The sequence below is a fragment of the Bidens hawaiensis genome, unplaced genomic scaffold (genome assembly GCF_021521415.1).
Source record: "Bidens hawaiensis isolate Kalapana, Puna unplaced genomic scaffold, B.hawaiensis_p1.1 tig00070620_1, whole genome shotgun sequence".
NCBI lineage: Eukaryota > Viridiplantae > Streptophyta > Magnoliopsida > Asterales > Asteraceae > Bidens > Bidens hawaiensis.
Window position 1 is genome coordinate 43,367 of NW_027502407.1, and position 16,270 is coordinate 59,636.

The following is a 16,270-nucleotide window of genomic DNA, read 5'->3' on the forward strand; positions in this document are numbered from 1 at the left end:
GGCAAAACTGATAACGACCGCGATAGAAGGTTGGACCTTAACTTGCTTGAAGGGCGCAGAGAAGCGGCTATCATTAATGAAGCCAGATACAAGAAAAAGCTGGAAAAATATTATAATCAGCGCGTTAAAGAGTGCCACTTCAAGAAAAATGATTTTGTCCTTCGAAACAATGAAGCTAGTCGCGCAATACCCCCAGGAAAAATGTCCCCCAATTGGGAGGGACCTTATCAAATTTCAGAAGATCTGGGGAAAGGCGCGTACGCTTTAAAAGATTTGAACGGAAAAAAGATACCGCGCGCGTGGAACGCGGCACAACTTAGAAAATGCTTCATGTAAAAAGTTCAAATTTGTAATCAAGGCTTTTAAGCCATCATCAATGATGATTCGCGCTATCTTTCAATATTTGTCGCGCTATCTTTCAATATTGGTTCTCTTACCTTTGCATACATGTTTCACACTTCCTTTATTAAATTGGAACAATATGACAACACTATATTGACTTCAAAACAAAATAAAGCGAAGTAAAACATACATGCGCGAGCCTTAGCTCAAACGCGTTAACGAGTCTTAACTCTAAAACGTCAGGGCCTTAGCCCAAAATTACGAGCCTTAGCTCAAACACGTTAATGAGTCTTAACTCTAAAATCGTCAGGGCCTTAGCCCAAAACAAAGAGCCTTAGCTCAAAACACTCACATACATCCATCTTACACCCCGCGCAGCCTGATCATAAAAATCCTTAAACAAAACTAAGGCAAAGTACATGCCATATCATGTTAAGGTCTCAGGTCGAGGCCGCGCGCGGAACCATAGTGGATATCTGAGTAACACAAGCTGACATGTAATGGCTAAACTCATACTTCCATACCGCGTGACACCAACGCGCGAAAAAGAAATAACGAAAAATTAGCGTGCATGTCAGCATGAGCAAGATACTGCGAGAGCCACAAACAAAATAGAACAGAGGTTAAGTGAATAATTTCCTTACAACCTTGTTCTTATTTTAACGTTCAAGCATATCTTATATCTATACAACCAAACATGAAGAGATGAATGGAAATGCGCAAGATACGAAAAGGAGATAACAAGTTTCATTTCATTGGATCGAAATTTACAAGTATGATGAGTTACAAACTACAAGTATAAAAGATAAATATACAAAATTTGATGAAGGGCTTCTCAAGTCTCCACGTCGACGTCAGCCGCTTCATCATCCTCATCATCTCGCGCAGCATCTGGCGCGGTCTGCTCTTCATCTCCGAACTGACCATAGTCAAGTTCTTCCTCCTCATTGGAGTCTTCGATCACAACGGTGTCACGAGCAGATTCTTTCGCCGCGCCAGAGCCGCTGGCAGGGGCAACATCCCCCGCGCCACCATCATCGCCACCAGCCCTCTCGCAATCATCAAGCAACTTCTTTAGTGCGCCGAGGTCGGGCTGGTCAGCAAGCGCAGCTATCTGTAAATCATTAGAAAAGTAATGAGTACAAACACTTAGAAAAGTTAGTAAAGTAAAACTCATTAAGATCAAGGTACCTGCATAAGGATGGGGATGGGAGTATTCATATACTTTTCCCCCACCGCGGCCATGTCCGCGCAGGCCGCATCGAACTTGTAAGGGTACTCGGATGGGTTCTTCCTCAACATGCCATACTCATACCCATCCGTAAACCCTTCAGCTCGGCCCACCAAACGCGCGGCGGCATTGCAGTCCATCACAAGGGCTTGAAACTCGGCGGAATATTTCATCGCCAAAGCGCAGCGAGCCATGCCCTGTGACACCAGCCATTGGCGATCCTGCGCGAGGCCAGCAACAGACGTCTCGAGGGCAGGAACCTGAGAGTTTAATAACTCAACAGTTTCCTTAGCCTTTTTTAGTTCCTCCTTGTCAGACGCTGCTGCTGCCAAAATTTTTTCTTTCTCCGCCTGCGCAGCACCAAGTGCTTCCTGGCTGGACGCCGCCGTGGCCAAGGCCTCATCTCTATCGGCCTGCGCGGCCGCCAAATCCCTTTTCAGGCGCGCAACCTCGCTCTCCAACGATGATTTCTCAGTAATACTCTTGATGATAGCTTGGTCACGCGCCTCGGCCTGCTGTTCCAAGACACGCACTCTGCGCGCGTACTTGGCAACTTCGGCCTCCGCCAACTGCTGCTTCTCCCGCGCAGCCTGGAGCTCATGCCCGCGCTTGATGTATGCGGTGTTGGCACTTGCTCGGTTTTCACTGAGCTCCGCCTGGAGTTTCTCAGCTCGCGCGCGAGCATCAGACAGGTTCCAGGCGGCCACCTTAGCCTCTCGCTGGGCTTCCACAAGAGCGTCGCGTACTTTAATATAATCACGACGAAGCTCTTGGGAAGCAGCGAAAAAAGCCGACCCAGCGAAAACATGGTCGTTCAGCAAGTCCGCGCGAGTGCGCTCCTCTTGATACCTCCTTTCAGTAGGAGGCACGGCATGAGCCCAGAAGTCCTCGCATACGCCCATGGATTGAAAGGAACTTTCTTCATTAATATTCCATCTCGGGCGGTAAACGTGGTCACCTTCCTGCAAAAATGTAAGAAAAGTTCTAAGTCATAAAACATACTTATAGGGAGATACGCGCAGCGGACCAACAAATCAATACATACCTGCGGGGATGAAGCAGGAAAGTCAGCGCCAGCCCCACCAGAGGTCTGCGCTGCGAACACTTGCGGCATCGCAGGGCTGGCGCGATCTCCTAAGGAGTCTTCACCTTGAACCCCCTCGTCCTCCTCGTCTCCTTCAACAGGCCTCTTCTGCTGCGACCTGGAAGGCTCCAAACCAGCCTCGCGGGGAGGGCTACGTGCAGGAGGAGGCGAAGGAGGTCTCGACGCCGCCAGTTCGGCGCGCAACACCGTTTCCTGCTCCTTGGTTATCCCAACAAGGGGAGACTCAGCACTAGCAGGAGCAGGACCAGAACCAGCGGCGCCGGCAGCTGCGCCAGGAGTATCATCAGCAACTGTTGTACCAGCTACAACTCCTATGAACAAATAAACAAGGAATGGTTTATGACTAAGTCCAAAAGGAAAAATTCAGAAGACAAATGTGCAACACTTACCTTGGCGCAACTCTGTTCGCGCGTCGAACATCGCCATAAAATTCATTCTACCCTTTTCAGAGGTTAGAACAGGGGACTTCGATGGAGTCCCCGGCGCAGCCGTAGCACCTTGTGGCGCCTGCGGCTGATCTGTTACCGTCGCCGGCTCTGCAATCATTCAAATAACCAACGGTTTAATAATAACTCAGTCAGATGAAGATAAGCAAAGTATACCTGTTGCAGGCGCGGCGCGGCTTCTCTCTTCAGCAGCGCGAACGGAGGAGGCGACGGCACCATACCTCAAGTGGACAGGAGGTCTGCCCACTCTCACAGGCAGAGAACTTAAAGAAACCTTTGTGGTTTCCTTAGGTCTCTTCGTTTGAGCATGGGGATGAGCGACAGGGGTGTCCTCTTTCTTCTGTTTCTTACTGGCCCCTGCGCCAGATTTCCCCTTAGCTTTGCGCTTTAGTAGAGGCACCTCCTCTTCCTCCTCCTCCTCTTCCGCGAGCTCTAGCTCGTAGTTTTCAAGCGCATCTACAAAAACAAGCGACAGAACTGTTAATAAACTTGGGTATTCTAAAGGAATGAGCAGGATTGCGAAGGCTTACCAGGCGCGTCACCGTCAAAGTCAAAATCCAGATCCACTGGGATGAACATGTCATCGAAGCGATCCGGGAAACCAACCTCCCCAACGCCAAGTTCGACGGAGCCGCCCTCCACATGTTCATCATAAGCGGCAAGGATGTAATCCTTGGTGACTGCGCAAAGACAAGTTAAATGATATCAGCAAAAGAACGATGTTCGCGCAACCACAAAAAAAAAAAAAAAAAAAAAAAAAAAAAAACAAAAACACTTACACAACCCGTCGACTTGGATAACGGGCTCAAGCGCGCTGTCGGCCCAGAGCCTGCTCATGCCGACCCCAACCAGCGCCTCCTCGCAAATTTTCTTCGCGGGGGATGGTTCGGCGGTCAGCTTTTTAACCCATGCGCCAGTTGGGTTCTTGAGGACATCCTCATCCGCAGGCGCAGAAGTGATAGAGCGCATGGTCATACGGATGGGGATCACACCGGCCTTAATGTAAAAAAACCTCTCAGACCAGTCATGAAGGCTCTTGAATGAAACAGTGGAGCACTTCACCTTCTGACTGCGAGGAATAAAAGAGATCCAATTGTCTTGGATCTTGGCCTTATAAAAATATTGAAAGCGCCGAGGAGTGGGTTCCTCGCGCTGGGATTTGCACATGAACTCAAAGTGAGTCACGCGCACGAGTCCAAACGGATGGACTTGGGATATGTGAATCCCATAGAACTTCAACAGTGCACCCACAAACCTTGTCATCGGGAGACGAAGGTTGCAGTGGGTGAAAAAGTGGCTATATAGGGATATATAGCCGGCAGGCGGGTCCGCCGCCGTTTGCCCGGACCTAGGCAACATGCAGCCAAACAGGGTGGGAAACCCCTGAGAGGCGATGAGGTTGTCGAGATCGGCCTGCTTCAATTTGCAGGGGATTTCATTCCACCTTTTGGTGGCCTTGGTCCTCCCTACTTCCTCCGATGTGGTTTCAACAACCTTCTTCCCCTTTCCTTTTTGCTTCAATGTCGACATCACCACAGATTTCACACGGCGTCTTCGAGAGGCAACGGAGGTGATTGAAGGGCTAGACGAGTATGAACTATCAGACATACAACTGTAATAGCCGATAATCGAGGATTCCAATCGATGTAAACACTCAAATCAGAATTTGAAAGCAGAAATTTGAATTTTAGAAACAATGAAGATGAAGATAAAAATTTCCTAAGGGCCTGCTTTTATAGGACCAGGAGAGAGAAAAGTGGCAGCTGATCGGATTCCACGCGCCCCCACTCGCAGGGGCAACCCAAGGAAGGCGCGACACGTGTCCCTAACAGCTGTGTGAGGGGACAGAAAGATGTAACCGAACTGCCACGGAACAGACACGCGCCCTCACTCGCAGGTACAAACCAATGCGAGTGCGACACGTGTTCAAGACAGTTGTGAGGGGACGTGAAAGGCAACTGTAGCACCTCGAGCACACGAAACGTCTGACACGTTTACGGCGCACGTCATCACCAACCAACCACGTGTTTGGACCTTTCGTTTTCAACCAAATGGATAGAACTTCGCGCGACGATGGAAACAACCAAGAAAACGACAAAACCCCCTACAAAAGGACAACTCAGTGAGTCTAATATCTATCTTACCACGCTCGCGCGAGATAAGACACACATCAGACTGGGGGGGCTTGAAGAGGTATGTACCCGCCTCAACACCAAGCAAGCCGGGTCAACCCGCAAGATAAAGACATTATGAAGGCACAAAGCCAAAACCCAGGCGCATGGCGCATACAAAACATGCTCAGGCATCATATGCTCGCGCATCACATATGCGCGCGGCGCATATCGCATGCTCTTGCACATCACATATGCTCGCGCGTCACAATTGCGCGTGGCGCACCAGCGCGCGGCGCATATCACACGCTCAAGCATATCACACCTGCGCATGAAATATCTGCGCGTGAGAATAAAAAGAAGACTTCGCGCATCCTCAGGATGGGCGTATATCACACGTGCACATAATCAACCTCGTCCTTATCCAAATCAGGGTTAGGGCAACCTTGATTGTGCACGTCAGACAATCTTCTAGAAGGCATCTTTTTAAGGAGTAAGAATATGCTGATGTTGACAGCTGCCAAATGAAAGGTCGACAACTCAGCATGACACATGTGCTACCACATGATTACAACCAACGAGAAAGCGCCAGGTGTCCCAGAGGACACATGGCGCAGTGCGGTTGGAGGAGGCCAACGAGGCTGAGCCCAACCAGTGGAAACCCTAGCACTATAAATACAGCATCAACTCCACTTTGATGACACATTCATTCACACTCAATCATTGACAGTTACAAGCAGTGATATCACATTCAATCATATTGAATCATATTCACTCACAGTCAGTTACAGAAAGACACACAGTCACATCATCAAGGGTATTCAGCGATTCAGCAATACTCTTGAGATTCACTTACATACAACATTATTATCTTCTCCAAAAGATACTGATTCTCACGCCGGAGGGTTACCCCAAAGAGGACCCCTCTGTCCCTTTCTGAGGGGTAAGTAACGGCGCTGTTCATTTTGTAGGTGGAAGAACTCGGATCCAGAAGAACCATCGGTGAAATAGTTTAATCACACCCGAGGAAAGTAGATCTGCTACCAGTGAGTAGATCCACGTTTCTTCATTTACTGGCGCATGGGTTAAAAAGCTGACCGCCGAACCATCCCCCGCGAAGAAAATTTGCGAGGAGGCGCTGGTTGGGGTCGGCATGAGCATCCTCATCCGCAGGCGCAGAAGTGATAGAGCGCATGGTCATACGGATGGGGATCACACCGGCCTTAATGTAAAAAAACCTCTCAGACCAGTCATGAAGGCTCTTGAATGAAACAGTGGAGCACTTCACCTTCTGACTGCGAGGAATAAAAGAGATCCAATTGTCTTGGATCTTGGCCTTATAAAAATATTGAAAGCGCCGAGGAGTGGGTTCCTCGCGCTGGGATTTGCACATGAACTCAAAGTGAGTCACGCGCACGAGTCCAAACGGATGGACTTGGGATATGTGAATCCCATAGAACTTCAACAGTGCACCCACAAACCTTGTCATCGGGAGACGAAGGTTGCAGTGGGTGAAAAAGTGGCTATATAGGGATATATAGCCGGCAGGCGGGTCCGCCGCCGTTTGCCCGGACCTAGGCAACATGCAGCCAAACAGGGTGGGAAACCCCTGAGAGGCGATGAGGTTGTCGAGATCGGCCTGCTTCAATTTGCAGGGGATTTCATTCCACCTTTTGGTGGCCTTGGTCCTCCCTACTTCCTCCGATGTGGTTTCAACAACCTTCTTCCCCTTTCCTTTTTGCTTCAATGTCGACATCACCACAGATTTCACACGGCGTCTTCGAGAGGCAACGGAGGTGATTGAAGGGCTAGACGAGTATGAACTATCAGACATACAACTGTAATAGCCGATAATCGAGGATTCCAATCGATGTAAACACTCAAATCAGAATTTGAAAGCAGAAATTTGAATTTTAGAAACAATGAAGATGAAGATAAAAATTTCCTAAGGGCCTGCTTTTATAGGACCAGGAGAGAGAAAAGTGGCAGCTGATCGGATTCCACGCGCCCCCACTCGCAGGGGCAACCCAAGGAAGGCGCGACACGTGTCCCTAACAGCTGTGTGAGGGGACAGAAAGATGTAACCGACCTGCCACGGAACAGACACGCGCCCTCACTCGCAGGTACAAACCAATGCGAGTGCGACACGTGTTCAAGACAGTTGTGAGGGGACGTGAAAGGCAACTGTAGCACCTCGAGCACACGAAACGTCTGACACGTTTACGGCGCACGTCATCACCAACCAACCACGTGTTTGGACCTTTCGTTTTCAACCAAATGGATAGAACTTCGCGCGACGATGGAAACAACCAAGAAAACGACAAAACCCCCTACAAAAGGACAACTCAGTGAGTCTAATATCTATCTTACCACGCTCGCGCGAGATAAGACACACATCAGACTGGGGGGGCTTGAAGAGGTATGTACCCGCCTCAACACCAATCAAGGCGGGTCAACCCACAAGATAAAGACATTAAGGCACAAAGCCAAAACCTAGGCGCATGGCGCATGCATCATATGCTCGCGCATCACATATGCGCGCAGCGCATCAACGCGCGGCGCATATCACATGCTCTTGCGCATCACATATGCTCGCGCGTCGCATATGCGCCCGGCGCACCATCGCGCGGCGCATATCACACGCTCGTCCATATCACACTTGCGCATGAAATATCTGCGCGTGAGAATAAAAAGAAGACTTCGCGCATCCTCAGGATGGGCGCATATCACACGTGCACATAATCAACCTCGTCCTTATCCAAATCAGGATTAGGGCAACCTTGATTGTGCACGTCAGACAATCTTCCAGAAGGCATCTTTTTAAGGAGTAAGAATATGCTGATGTTGACAACGGCCAAATGAAAGGTCGACAACTCAGCATGACACATGTGCTACCACGTGATTACAACCAACGAGAAAGCGCCAGGTGTCCCAGAGGGCACGTGGCGCAGTGCGATTGGAGGAGGCCAACGAGGTTGAGCCCAACCAGTAAAAACCCTAGCACTATAAATACAGCATCAACTCCACTTTGATGACACATTCATTCACACTCAATCATTGACAGTTACAAGCAGTGATATCACATTCAATCATATTGAATCATATTCACTCACAGTCAGTTACAAAAAAGACACAGTCACATCATCAAGGGTATTCAGCGATTCAGCAATACTCTTGAGATTGACTTACCTACAAACATTATTATTCTTCTCCAAAAGATACTGATTCTCACGCCGGAGGGTTACCCCAAAGAGGACCCCTCTGTCCCTTTCTGAGGGGTAAGTAACGGCGCTGTTCATTTTGTAGGTGGAAGAACTCGGATCCAGAAGAACCATCGGTGAAATAGTTTAATCACACCCGAGGAAAGTAGATCTGCTACCAGTGAGTAGATCCACGTTTCTTCAATAGCAAAGGAAAGAGAAAATAGAAACAGTTTCGGTATACTCGTTATAACAAAGGAAAGGGAAAATAGAAAGTATGTACAATCAGAATGGAAACTTGTACATCGAGCTTATGTGCGCCAATCATGTGTCGTTATGTAGTCCAATCACGTGAGTTATTTAATATTGTTTATAAAATAATTTAGGATTAATTTCATATATATCACATGATAAAGTGACATGATAATGTTAGGCTAATTAAATAAAACAAGTGTAAGTGTTATTGTAAATTGGTCGTGGATTGAAAGTAGCTACATAAAGCAAGTTTTTAATATATATATTATGATATAATTATAATTTTAAGTAATTAATAAGATAAGGGGGCTTCGTCATTCGAAAACCAAAAGAGCAATACCATGAGAATCCACAACCAAGTTATGTATTACTTGTAAGGGTGAGAAACAACTTAACCATTAATTGAAACTGAACGGAAAAACCGACGAAACTGAGCCAAAAAATAACAGACAATCAGTTAACGGTTTTTTTGTACTCTCGGTTAACTGAACCAAACCATTCATATTTTCATATATATTTTAGCTTGTATACCTCAATTTCATGTATTCATACCTCCAAATCACGATTTTATACATCCATTTCATGTATTTATACCCTAATCTCTTGTATTTCTAAGAAAATATCTAGCCCAAGTTTAGTTTTAGTTATTAACCAAACTGAAAACCTAACCGACTAAATCAAATCGATTGAACAAAAACCGATTGGTTCATAAAATTAATTAACTGATGATCTCGGTTTTAGTTTAGGCTAATAAACGAACCGACCCGAAGCGTGCGCACTCCTAATTCTAATTACTTGTTGGGTTACCGGTGGACTGATGAATCTTTCTTTGACCATAACACGCGTTAAGTTGAAATGATATGAAACAATTAATATATTGGTTCTAACAAATACTATCTTTTATTTATAGTCTGATTTAACTGGTTTTGACAAAAGTTTTGTGTTGAACCGCTTAATTATGGTTAAGAAATAGACGAATTAAACTGATAGGATTGGCTGGTTGGATCACAGCCGGCCTGTTTTAACGGTTTGATGCTTGTTTTTCGATGATTGTCGATAAATCAAAGAAAATTATGTCCAAAAGAAATAGAGAAGTCTAAAAAGAGTAAATTATAAAAAATGTCCTTTAGGTTTATACCTTGTTTCTTGTACCTTAGAGCACGGGGAGTCATCCCATTTTGTCTCGCTTTTCTCATTTTATCTCATATGTCACATGTGTGTAACATCAATTAGTTTTTTTATCCAACTTTTCCCAAATAGCACGCCATCGTCCCATTTTGTCCCGGTTTGAAGGAATCACACGCCAACGTAATCTGGCTCCAACTTCCCAATTCCAAAAAAGAAAAACCCTCGAATTCGGGGGATGGTGTTATGATATTTTCAGGTTGGTGCCAGCTTCTTAACCCCTCATCTTCACCCATGTATTTGAAAGTTTATTTATTTTTGTGATTAAGAAAACCAAATTTACGTTATGACACGCTTATTTTTATCGACGTTTCGATGTAAATCTTATTCGATATTGATGTGTGGATTATAATGTACAAATCAATGTAGCATTAATTTAAAAGTCAATAAAACATATTAAACAATTCTTTAAATGGGCAACTTACAGAAGTTAAAAAATATATATGCCTGCTTTCTTATATTGATCTTGGTACAAGTATTCAAATCATCCAAAACTTTAGTTGATATACCTCGCCCAAATTCTCTTTACCGGTTTACCCCATCTCTGCGCTACTCCTTTCTTCCGATTGTTCAAAAAGCTCGCTCGATATGGTTTAATATGAAGCTAAGTCGGCTCGTCTCGGATTATTCACTTTTAATATATTCTATTTTTATATACATAGAATATATTATAAAAAATGTTTAAAAAGGGGGGAATATATCCCTTCAGAATCCCAAATCAAAGTTCCTAATATAGGCAAGTTGTTAAAATCCAAATTCTCGTTCTTATTTCTAAAAAACTATTGCATGATTGCTGTTGCGGGTTGGTTCGGATGCTAATGATATTATTTTGCAACACTACGCAGATTGCTGTTAATATGGGAGGTTTTAAGTCTTGTTTTGTAGCATTTCAAGATATGTGTTCTTTAAACAATTATTATTATCTAAGCCTAATTTGTATTCCAATGTGACTTACTAGGTGTTTTGATGCTAAAAAAGACAGATTTTAAGCCACTGAAAAGCTGTAAGGGTATTTGTGAATTTTGGTCATACATTATATTATCGAGAAGTCAAAGATTACAAGTAACGGTTAATGTTAACCGAGAGCTTATTTGTAATCTTGGGCTGCGACTTTTCTAGATTGTGCTAGTGTTGTGATACAATCAGTGGCTAACACACGAAATTCTTTCATAAGGGACGATTGGGGGCTTAACACTAACTTTAAAATGGCCGTCCGCCCCTGGTGATGTTGATACTATCACCTAGTAGGCCATCTTGAACTTATGTAGATTGGGTAAACACGTTGGGCTTTGGTCTATTTGCGCGGGTACCTCTACAATATTTTGATATTCAAAATTTCCTTCACAAGATATAAATATACTTCAAATTGTTATACAAAATATGAAACAAAACTCTTGGGCAAATATTAAATTAGCAAAACAGGACAAAAAGAAGAAAAAGGATATTACTGATCAAGCAGAAGTAAAGATTCTGTGTACGAGCTCACCTGTAATGAATAACTTCGTCCTTTAATCCCAAGATCATTGATGTCCCCCGACAAGGGTTGACAAACTACTAGTCGTGCATCTTTACCATCATCATCATCATCATCAGCGTCAACGGCCATCACAATTTCACCATTCCTCCTAAACTCCTGTGGGAAACTTGGTTCATTTGGATCGTTTATAGTGAAATGCTTCGTAAAAGATTTTGAAACACCATTCTCCATCATCCACACTTCAAATTTCGGGGTCGTTAAACACCTTCTGAGAACCACGAGAGGATCACTTAGGTTAAATAACTCCAACATTAACAGATCCTCGAAGGCCAACGTACCCGGGAGGTGTATTTCTCCAAATTCTTCACTTAACAAATCAAATGAAATAATCATAATACCGGTATCACCACCACTGGTAACACCCAACCAGTAAATAAACCTATCTACAACAGATTGAGAAGACGGTTTGAATTCAAGCAGTTTATCAGGCGGATTAGAAGGCGAAATTCTCCACACGTGCCAGGTTAAACTAAAAACCTCAACCTGCCAAGTAACGCCGCCGCGTTTATTAATTTTAACAAGTTTAGGCTCAGTGGTTGCAGGACAAACCCCAAAACCAGTAGCACAGGAACATGTTACATCATCGGGCACAGCAATAGCAACTGATTTTCTGATAGACGGATTCCAAAAAACAGCCTCATGGGAGCCATATAAATTTCGATGATAGCCGGGGAGGCAAATCACGCCACGAGAGGTGCCGACGACCCTTGAATCCCAAAGTAGGTAATTAATGGGGTGGGGAAGGGCAGGGGAACCCATGTTTAGGGGGAAAGAATCATTATCTGCAATCGAAACGTATACATCATTCTCATTATTTTGGTAGCTTATAAGCAGATGGTGCGGTTGATCGCGGCTGCTGACGGTGTAATCAGCGATGAAATCAGAGGATTCGATCACCAGACTTCCAGGGTTTAGAAACGCACCTGAACTGAATCAGTGATTTTATAGGAAGCAGTTTCATGACTTCCATTTGTATTTCATCTGACATCTGATTGATTTTGGTTATGAATTGCTAGCTAGGGTTTTTGGAACAGTTGTTGAGGGGATAAAGAGATTTGATTCCCGCGAAAAACTAGTTCTCAAAAGTTGGTTATAATAAAATAATATCTTAACCGATTTTTACTAATTTTTTTTAGTTAAATATATAATAAAAAAAAATTGGCACTCTTTTTTATGTTAACTAGATCACTGCACTTTTCAAATTGAAGAGTCATGTTTGTCTACTTTGGCCTAACTATGTTGTCATAGCTGGATTCATGATGGCTTCAGAGTTTGACTTTGATGTTTCTTTGGGAAACCATATCGTAGGCTGCCACTTGACCGTCGTTGCGCCGCCATAAGAGCAGGACTTTATAGCGTAACACACGGTGGTACGGAAACCCAGGTGGGCTCGGGATTCAAACTGACAACCTCATAAGGTCTAGCTCAAATTCTTCATTGTTATAATTCATCAAAAGTGATATAAGTAAGAATCAAACTTGAGTCTCTACTGGAGAATCCAAACTCTCCTACCGCTAGACCATAAGTGATGGATTAATAATAATAATATTAGTCCGAAGATTGGTAATAAATTTATATTTTAACATATTTTTAGTGGATCCGACTGATTATCAAAGTTTCCAACATATTCGAGAGGTAGCGACGTAATAATAAACAGTCGTGTCCAACAGCACAATTCATGCTTCCGTCAGATCCAACTGTTTAATTTGTCCGTCAAGTCCTAGATTTTAAATTGGGGGGGGGGGGGGGGGGGGGGGGGGAGGGGTGATTTCAAGTTCTAATCCATTAGATTTTATTTGGTGAAATTGAACACTGCGGTTGTGTTCTTCTCGAAAAACTAACCTATTTACACTAGATTTGCTTGATTTTGTGGAGAAATAAGAAAGATGGAGATGGAGGTTTGTTATGGAGGTTTAGTTTAAGGTTTGAGAGGTAGAAGATAAGAATTCTGTCGGATCCATTAAAAATTTCGTCGGATCCGATGATTCTTTAACGAATTCTGTAGGATCCATTAATACGTTGACATGTGACACGATTTTACAGGTCAACGAATTATGTTTGACTGTGTTGAAATTTTGTCTGATCCAACATAAAAAATAGCTATTTTGGGTATAATTTACGCCTTCGAATTGAGTAATGAGTCTTCGTTTTCAAAACCATGGCTAAATTGGAAATTGTTGGTCAAAATTGACTATATTAAGAATTTTCACTAAATAAAATGTATAATAGATCATAATGGGTTAAACTAAACTATAGGAGAGAAAAAGTTGAAATTGGTCCGCATGAGTTGATATTTATTGAGTTTTTCTTTTTTTACATTTACGGAACTAACTATTAGTTTTTTAATTACTTTTTTAGTTTTTGACATATATTTTGATTTTATGAGGGGTTTTTTATATCTCAACTTATTCCGACTCATTAGAAAATATTTCTTATTTTCTAACATATTATATATTTTATTTAAACTCATATCAAGCTATTTGGAGTGGGCGTCATCTTTGATTATGTCAATGAAATACAAGTTAGATTTGTTGTTATAACTAAAACAAGACTTTATAAAAACAAACTATTAACAAAACGAGTTAAGCATAAACAATAAAATTAAAATGTTAGGTTGGTTATTACAAATATAATATTATAAAAAATGGGGTGAGTTCATTTAAGAAGTTTCATTTTCTTAGAAATGTTAGGAATGTGGGTATTTTGGTCCACCTTTTTTATCACAAAACCCACTTACATCTCCACCCATCTTCTACAACCACCACCATCCACACCACCATCACTCTATCGCCCCACCTGCCACCCACCTAGCCGGAAAGTTGGCCAGAATAGTCGCCATAAAATTTACCGAAAATGTATGACGAGAAGTCGCCAGAAAAGTCATCGGAAAATGGTTGCCAAACGGTTACTATCTCCATCAAATGTGTTTTTCAACATTAAAAACACTATGAAGAAAACACAACGAAGAATACACAACTAAAAACACAATTGTGTAACACAAATTTATAAATCACAAATTAGTAAATCACACTTTGGTAAAACACAATTTATAAAAAAAACCCATTAGTTTTTTTAAAATTTTTATATAACAATATGATACTCATAATAAATGCAAAAAGACGTTTATTATTATGGTGATATTTTTTAAAACAAAAATCTAACATGCCTTGTTTACCCGAATGAAAAAAGTACATAACAACCATCTCCTTCAGGTCTGCCAAGTCAAGCAAGATTCTCAGGAGAAATGTTCACTTTAGACCATTACCAAACTATTTCCACTTTTACGGACCCGTTCCCGACCACTCCATCACTCACCAGACAACATTTTCTAGATTCCAAAAGAGTACAAAACCGGGAACATGTCTTTAGGTGAAATATAGAAATCGTCTAATAAACACATATAATTTTCAAACGACAATATTTCTCTTGTATTCAAATTCCACTGTCAAGCTCCTGATATGTAATTATAATAAAAAAAATAGTTTATTAAGCTTTCGATAAATAAAGTAAAAAACCTTATACAACAAACACCAAATAAATTGAGGTTTTTACATAACACCCGATTAGAGATTGAGCATGAGTTGATAGTTTATATAGCCTTTTGATATCTTATTTTCCATTAGTAAGATACTAATAATGTATTAATTTTTTAATACATACAAAAGGTGAATAAAATAGCTTTTAGTGGTTCTTAAATATTTAGTAGTAATTGAAGCTTACTATTGTATAATAGTATTAAAAACATGGTAATTAAAAAATTATAATAAAGACATATTAAATTGGTCAAATGTATTAAAGATTCTATAATGGTCAAGAATTCGAATTTCAAAATGGTTCAAATAAATAATTTTTATTATTCACTTAATTAAGGAATTTAGTTAAAATTGACATTAAATTCACAATAACTTGAAATATTTAGAAGAAACTAATATTTTTTTATTTAATGCATGAATATTGAATAATTATGAAATGAGTTTATATTTATGGATGGTATTCAAAAAATAAAAAGGGTTGAAAAAAATTAGTCAAATTAGGAATGAGAATTATGTTTAAATATGTAAATTTTATTTAAACCTATTCAATATAAATGGTCAAATTGAGTCAAGTCGTTAATTTATTCAAATTGTTGTTATTTAAACATATTCAATATAATCAAATATGTAAATGTTATTTAAACCAATACAATTGGACTTTTGACTAATAACAATATAAGATTGATTATCTTACTATAGATAATTTAATGTATTACAGAATAATCAACTAAATTTTATTTCGGGATTATATAATAATCAATTAAATTGCATAAATTGTGAAAAATAAATAAATACATGAATACTAACATAAATATAAATCAATATTAAACAAAAATAAAAGACATTTTATCAAACAATTCTCAATCAATGAAATTAGCTATACCAAGTTGGGGACAATAACCTGAAATGATAAAATTAAATATTAATATTAATATCACATAATAAATATATTACAAATTATGAAAGATTTGAATCATGTGAAAAAATATAAAATTGATGTTATAAACTTACAACCGGAAAATTTGAATCGCGTTACCGGAAAAACGAAATAGTGAAGATATGCATTAAATCTTTGATTTTGATATATAACTTAAAAAGATTATAAGAAAAAATCATATAAATATTAATATAAATACAAACAAAAACGGAAAATTATCAGTTTAATCTTGGATTTTGATATAGAATCTAAAGATATTATAACAAAGTAATATAAAAATTAAAATAAATATAAAACCTTACCGGAAAACCGTAATAACTTCAACATATTAATTCAATCTTGGATTTTGATTTACAACCTAAAGAGATTATAAAAAAATTATATAGCA

General features: G+C 41.1%; 1 protein-coding gene across 1 annotated transcript; it reads right to left on the reverse strand.

The window, feature by feature from the left end:
• Positions 1-11,319: 11,319 nt before the first annotated feature.
• Positions 11,320-12,171, reverse strand: LOC143605659 (uncharacterized). The gene has a single exon (XM_077081690.1). The coding sequence runs from the start codon at positions 12,169-12,171 to the stop codon at positions 11,320-11,322; it is 852 nt and encodes a 283-aa protein (XP_076937805.1).
• Positions 12,172-16,270: the final 4,099 nt, after the last annotated feature.

Excerpts from the sequence above, each read along its gene's own strand:
- LOC143605659 (XM_077081690.1), bottom strand. The coding sequence starts at position 12,171 with ATGGGTTCCCCTGCCCTTCCCCACCCCATTAATTACCTACTTTGGGAT.